Source organism: Triticum aestivum, chromosome 1B, assembly GCF_018294505.1.
Source record: "Triticum aestivum cultivar Chinese Spring chromosome 1B, IWGSC CS RefSeq v2.1, whole genome shotgun sequence".
NCBI classification, from domain to species: Eukaryota; Viridiplantae; Streptophyta; class Magnoliopsida; order Poales; family Poaceae; genus Triticum; species Triticum aestivum.
In genome coordinates, this window is record NC_057795.1 from 595,779,934 (window position 1) to 595,787,318 (window position 7,385).

Sequence of the window (7,385 nt, forward strand, 5' to 3'; positions counted from 1 at the left end):
CTGGTGCGCGAGCGATGCAGATAAGGAAAGTTGATTACTGCCCGTGATTTCCCTGAATTAATTGCGTATCCATTACCAAATAAGATATTGATTGCCAAATTATTCCCAAAGATTGATCAGGAAGAGCCTGGGAGGAAAGAAAATCGCTGGAGAGGTGCGAGGGGATGGACGAAGGGGTGGACGTAAGAGGGGAGAGGGAGCACTACGTTTTTTTAAAGTAGTAGAGAATCTACTACAAAATTATCTACGTTTCCAAAAGTGGAGACGGGTAATGAGTAAGCCCTGTCCCTGTTATCCATGACAAGTTTCCAGTTCCCATCTTAACGGGTGTATTTGTTCCCAACTTCCCGTGACATGTTGGCCCAAATGTAGGCACCACCATAATTCGCCGTTTTTCCGGTTTTCTGATGCTGTTGCCCACCAAATGGAGCAAGCCCATGGCGCGCTGCCTGCTCCTCCGCCGCCACCTCACGGCCGCGGTCGCCACCGCCGCAGCCACGGCGCCGCTCCCCGCGAGGAGCGCCCACCGGGTGTTCGACAGGAGCGCGCACACCGATCGTATCCAGGAGCTCGCGCGGCTCGGCCGCCTGCGGGAGGCCCGGGAGGTGTTCGACGCCATGCCACACCGCAGCATCTTCGCCTGGAACACCATGATCTCCGCCTACTGCAACAGTGGGATGCTCGAGGACGCGAGGTCCCTCGTCGACGCCATCTCCGGAGGGAACGTGCGCACGAGCACCATCCTGCTGTCGGGGTACGCCCGCCTCGGCCGCGTGCTCGACGCCCGCAGGGTGTTCGACGGAATGCTCGAGCGGAACACCATCGCGTGGAACGCCATGGTCAGCTGCTATGTCCGCAACGGGGACGTCACTATGGCGCGCAGGCTGTTCGACGCGATGCCGAGCAAGGACGTCACGTCGTGGAACTCGATGCTCACCGGGTACTGCCACAGCCGGCAGATGGTGGATGCATGGCATCTGTTTGAGCAAATGCCAGAGCGCAACTTGGTTTCTTGGACAGTGGTGATCTCTGGGTATGCTAGAATCGAGCAGCATCGCAAGGCTTGGGACATCTTTTGCATGATGCACCGTGAAGGCGTGTCACCAGACCAGTCAAACTTCGCATCTGTGCTTTTAGCTGTGACGGGTCTTCGGGATCTTTGTGTTCTAGAGGGCCTACGCCCTTTAGCCCTTAAGACAGGATTTGAGAGTGATGTGGTCATTGGGACATCAATGCTAAATGCATATACTAGGGATGCAAGTGCGCTTGACACTGCAATGAAATTCTTCGAGGGTATGCCAGAGAGGAATGAGTACACATGGTCAACTATGATCTCTGCACTATCTCATGGTGGTCGAATCGATGCTGCTACTGCCGTCTATGAAAGAGACCCTGTAAAGTCCATTCCATGCCAGACTGCACTGCTCACAGGCTTAGCTCGATGTGGCAGGATTACTGATGCAAGGATTTTATTTGATCAGATTCCTGATCCTATTGTTGTGTCCTGGAACGCCATGATTACTGGGTATATGCAGAATGGAATGGTTGATGAGGCAAAGGAGCTGTTCGATAGGATGCCTTTCAGGAACACAATATCCTGGGCTGGAATGATTGCGGGGTATGCACAGAATGGAAGGAGTCAAGAAGCTTTGGATTTACTCCAAGCACAGCATAGGAACGGGATGTTACCTAGCCTATCTAGTTTGACCAGTAGCTTCTTTGCTTGTTCAAATATTGGAGCTCTTGAGACAGGAAAACAAGTGCATTCACTTGCGGTCAAGGCTGGTTGCCAGTTCAATAGCTATGTAGGTAATGCTCTCATTACTATGTATGGCAAGTGCGGAAACATGGAGTATGTGAGACAGGTCTTCAGTCGAATGCGAGTGAAAGACACTGTGTCATGGAACTCATTTATTTCGGCACTTGTGCACAATAATATGCTGGAGGATGCAAGACATATATTTGACAATATGCTCAGTCGGGATGTTGTCTCTTGGACTACGATAATATCTGCATATGCACAGGCTGACCGGGGGACTGAGGCAGTGGAGTTTTTCAAAATAATGTTACACAAGCATGAAGTACCAAATTCCCCGATATTAACTATACTTCTCAGCATTTGTGGAAGTCTTGGTGCTCCTAAGCTTGGGCAGCAAATCCACACAGTAGCCATCAAACACGGAAGGGATTCAGAACTTATAGTCGCTAATGCTCTCATGTCAATGTATTTCAAGTGTGGTTCTGCAGATTCTCATAAGGTTTTTGATTCAATGGAGGAACGGGACATATTTACATGGAATTCCTTCATTACAGGTTGTGCACAACATGGCCTTGGAAGAGAGGCCATCAAGATGTATAAACATATGAGATCTGCAGGGGTGTTGCCAAATGAGGTCACTTTTGTGGGGCTTTTAAATGCATGCAGCCATGCTGGTTTGGTAGATGAAGGTTGGCAATTTTTCAAGTCAATGAGCAGGGATTATGGACTGACTCCTCTGCTGGAACACTATGCATGCATGGTGGATCTACTTGGGCGAACTGGTAATGTGGAAGGAGCTGAACAATTTATATATGATATGCCTATTGAGCCAGATGCAGTGATTTGGAGTGCTCTTCTTGGGGCATGCAAGATTCACAAGAATGCGGAAATCGGTAGAAGGGCTGCTGAAAGACTCTTTGCTATTGAGCCATCAAATTCTGGCAACTATGTCATGTTATCAAATATATATTCTTCTCTAGGGATGTGGGTAGAAGTTGCGGAGGTACGGAGAATTATGAAACAACAAGGTGTCACAAAAGAGCCTGGCTGTAGCTGGATGCAGAGTAGGAACAAAGTGTACTCATTTGTCACTGGAGATAAACAGCATGAGCAAATTGAAGAGATAGAATCTACCCTCCAGGATTTGTACACTTCATTAAGGACTGCAGGCTATGTGCCTGACACTGAATTTGTTCTCCATGACATCGATGAAGAGCAGAAGGAGAGTTCCCTTCTGTATCACAGTGAGAAGCTTGCTGTTGCTTATGGCCTTCTTGTTACACCCCAGGGCATGCCTATACAGATAATGAAGAACCTTAGGATATGTGGTGACTGTCACACTTTCTTCAAGTTTGTGTCACAAGTCACCAAGAGAGATATTGACATTAGGGATGGAAATCGGTTTCATCATTTTAGGAATGGAAGTTGTTCATGTGGTGACTTCTGGTGATACCCTGTTTTGACTTCTTTTTTTCTGTAAGCCCCAAAGTAGATACATTCTGATGATTCCAGATGAGATGTTGGGTTGCCATTCAGAAGATTTTGTTAGAGTTATAACACACAAAGCAGAGAAGAGTATACTGACTGACTACAGTATGTTGCTATGCTGTGGCCTACAACGAGTTCGTGGATGCAATATTGAGATAGTCAACAGCCTGTTAAACCCTAGAAGCGCCTGGATTGGAATCTGGTAAGTGCTTAAAATATATGCTTATCCAGTTTGCTTTTCGCTGCATGTCAATTATCAATCTATTCAACAGCAAACCTTGTGACCATTTTGCATGGTAGCTTAACAAGAGGAAACAAAGGGAAGCTGGATAGGTGCAGCTGAAAGACTTAAACAACACCTCATTGCTCGTGCAAGAGCGCGATGCTGCATGACAGATAAACTATCAATGTATATCAACTGTATGCAGGCAAGTTGACACTGTTGATGAAAAGAGACATTTCCTATGTCGCCTAATTCCTGTTCTCTTACCATGCGTGTTCAGTGTAACGGCCTAGTCTTAGTGTTGTATAGGATTCTTTTCTATCAATGCAATGAAACGCAAAGCTTTTGTGTGTTCTCGGGAGGGAATCCTATGGCTCGACAAGAGAAGAAATTGATACTGAATTCATACCTCTTCCTAGGTTGACGCTTGGACAGACATGCTCTCTACCAAATGAAACCATCAGGGCTGTCAAAAGTGTTCTGGGTTGACAAACTATTGTAGCTTGTCTCGAGCCCAGTTGAGCTGAGATCGAGCTTGTCTAAATTAGGCTCGAATCCGTACTTGTATATAATATAACATATGTATGTATTCCATTTCAAGCCTTACCAGGTGGAACTCGAGCATATTGTAATCTTGGCCTGAGCCCAGTTGAGCTGAGATCGAGCTTGTGTAGATTAGGCTCAAATTCATACTTGTGTAATATACCACATTAATGTGCCAGGCCAAGCTCGACCATATATTATACTCATATATGTGTATTTACAGAATAATTCGGCCTTAGGAGTAGGAGTTGAGGCTGAGCATGATCGAGCCTATAGTATAGTCATATATGTGTATTTGTAGAGTTACCGATCCTTATCAAATCAAGCTAGAGTCAATTCGAGCTTTGATGAGTTCGACTCTGCTCTAGCTAGTTGGCAGCCCTGGTATATGATAGGCTAGCAACATCACCATGATGTCTGTTTCTCTCAGCAACATGTATATTGTTTAAACAATGATGTGGCATTAAAGATTTTAATTGTCTGAATTGCTTGTACTCAATTTGATGTGCTAATCACCGTTGTCCTTTTTGGTTGTGGCAGGGAACTATGGCTGAATGACAGTGATGTTATGTGTCATCTATCATGGGTGCTCATTCTGTTTATGTCGAAAGGCCTTTATATTCTTGTAAACTGAGAGTTTGCAGACCCTACACATGATCTGGCTCTGAAGATAACTTAGACAAGATTATCGGTGGAAGCTAACTTTCTGTCTTATTCACAAGGCTCGCTGACATCCTAAATTGCAGCTTTTGTAACTATATGGAAGATTGAAATCGATGTGTGACGGTGCTGCAAATTTATGCCAAATCTGTTTCAACCTATACTCTAGTCAAATGTAGGAGTTTGTAGGTAACTGACAAAGTAAATAAACTGGAGCAAAGTAGTTCCTGAAGATTCTAGTAGTTCTGCAGTGAAAATCACTACGAAATTACGAGTGCTACGTAACATTCTAGCAGTTCTGCACTGAAGATTCAAGTGCAGTTCTATAGTCGAATGTGTAAGGGTGTTCACAATCCTGCCTGATTTTGTCCTTCAGTGTCAGTTAAATAGTACATAGCAGAGCGCAGAGATGGTTCGTAAGATCCAGAGGTGGTTTTCTGGGAGTTTACAACATGGTGCACCTGGGTTTGGCTACCCTGCTGCTGTGCTGCATGTGTTGCCAATTAAAATGGGAGTCTGAAAAAAAAAAGAGCCCTCAGAGGGTTTGAACGGGAGCATGACCGCGACCGCGGCCACCGCCGCCCGGATCGGCCGCTCCGTCCACCTCCGAGCGCCGAACGGGAGTTTACAGAGGAAGTACTACTGAAAACAGAGGCTCGAGTAGATTATATACACACAAGTGGAAATCTATATTCTACTGCCTTGCCTTGTACGGCGGGCTGCTATCATATTGACGCAAATGGCTTTGTTATGCATCGCCACATGCACACACATATATATTTTGGACTGAAGGAGCTCCAGACTCTTTTTTTTTTTCAAAACGGAGGCAAAAGTATTTTAGTATTCTAAACTTTGTAAACTCCCAGATGGACTGAAGGAGCTCCATAATTGATGGACTGAAGGACGGAGCGGCCGATCCGGGCGGCGGTGGCCGCGGTCATCGGCGCAACCATCTAAACTTGGGAGATATTTTTTAAAGCTTGCCGGCGTCTAGAACTTATTTCCCAATGAGATAATTGGGCTCCCCGCTCTTCGTTTGGCAATTGAAGGTGGATCTTTAATTTCTCAAGGACAAAGTTGCGAACAAGTTGGTCACTTACGAAGGCTGCGGTCTACTTCATCACACCTCTAGTTATTCCATCAAGTTCCCTACATAATGTTAACAAGCTTGAATGGGTATTCCATTGGCCCGTTTCCCATAGGACGACAGGTGCGAAATGAGAGGTCAATTGGGAGGTCGTTTTTCCGGCCACATGAGTATGATGGCTTTGGGGTCCTCAACACCGCCAAGTTCATGTGTGCTTTGTGCTTGAGATGGCCTTGATACGAGTGGAAGGAACCAACCAAAGTGTGGGTTGACACGGGAATTCCATGTGACAAGGAGGACCTCAACTTTTTCTATGCGTCAACAACCATCGCCATGGGGAATGGTACGAAGACCCCCTTGGGTCTCTCCATGGCTCCTTGGGAGCAACCCAAAGACATCGCTCCTCTCATCTTGGAGGCCTCTTTGAGAGATATGGAAGGTGCGAGAGACTCAAAAGAACAATACATGGATCCTCAAGATCAACCCATCCATCATCGTTTCCATTGAGCACATCCGCCAATTATTTTCCCTTTGGATGCTCGTTCGCGACTTCCATCTCGGTGAACACTTCGAGGAGGTCATTGTGTGGAAGCACACAGTTAGTGGGCACTACTCGGTGACCTCCGCATACAAGGCTCGGTTCTTAGGCTTGATTCCCTCTCATATGGAGCAAAATGGTTTGGAAGGTTTGAGCGCCTCCAAAAGTTAACTTCTTTGCTTGGTTGGCGATCTGAGATAGGATTTGGACCATCAATAGGTTGGCCAAGCGGGGATGGACAAATTGTGGTCTTTGTCTCCTTTGCAAGAAGAAACAAGAACGCAAGGCACATCTTTTCTTCAAATGTCAATACTCTTGAAACTTGATCATTAAGAAGCTTCACCTTGCGAACATGGACACATCTTAATGGCCTTTGGAGGGCTTCATCAAGGATTGGTGGACAAGTATAACCGGTGTGGGCATCCCTCATCGAAAAGCCAAGGCTTCCGCTTACCATGCTTGCGTCCTAGACCATTTTTGAATGAGAGAATCGCCTGTATGTTCCGCCATAAGAGCTTCCCACGAAAATCTTGCTCAACATCATTATAATCAAGGCAAACCTATGGGTCACCGCGGGTGCGAAGAAACTAGAGTCAATTGTATTGCGAGAATAATCCCCCATGTAGTGTCTATGGGTCATTTATAACCAACTCTATTATCTTCTTAAATAGTAATGGATAAGGTAAATTTTATGCCTCCGTTTCAAGAAAACAAATAGCAGAAGGCGTCCAACAGGCTGACTAATCTAAAAATGGGAACGGTACATTGTTGGTCACTCGGAAAATGTTTTTACTAAGGTATGGAGAACCGTTCCACAGCCATATCATGCATTCAAGTGCATTCCGCCCCAGGCAGGCCTCAGCCAGCCAACCATTTTTTAACATAGTACAATCGCAGATGCTCACACATACACGCACAATACTCATCTCTATGAATCTCATGCACGCATAGCCCCTATGAGCACCTTGTAGTGAACGGAAACATCTCTCCCCTTACTAAACAAACATTGTCGAGAAGTCTGAAATAAACTCAGAAAAATACGATCATCAGGGGCGAGTCTATGACTTAAAACCCCGGTGAGCTAGTT

At 45.9% G+C, this 7,385-nt stretch overlaps 1 protein-coding gene across 1 annotated transcript; it reads left to right on the plus strand.

The window, feature by feature from the left end:
* The first annotated feature begins 341 nt into the window (after positions 1-341).
* Positions 342-4,539, plus strand: LOC123141058 (pentatricopeptide repeat-containing protein At1g56690, mitochondrial). Its single transcript, XM_044560299.1, has 2 exons — positions 342-3,449; positions 3,548-4,539. The coding sequence occupies exon 1, from the start codon at positions 408-410 to the stop codon at positions 3,207-3,209; it is 2,802 nt and encodes a 933-aa protein (XP_044416234.1). The 5' UTR covers positions 342-407; the 3' UTR covers positions 3,210-3,449; positions 3,548-4,539.
* Positions 4,540-7,385: the final 2,846 nt, after the last annotated feature.

Excerpts from the sequence above, each read along its gene's own strand:
- LOC123141058 (XM_044560299.1), top strand. The coding sequence starts at position 408 with ATGCTGTTGCCCACCAAATGGAGCAAGCCCATGGCGCGCTGCCTGCTC.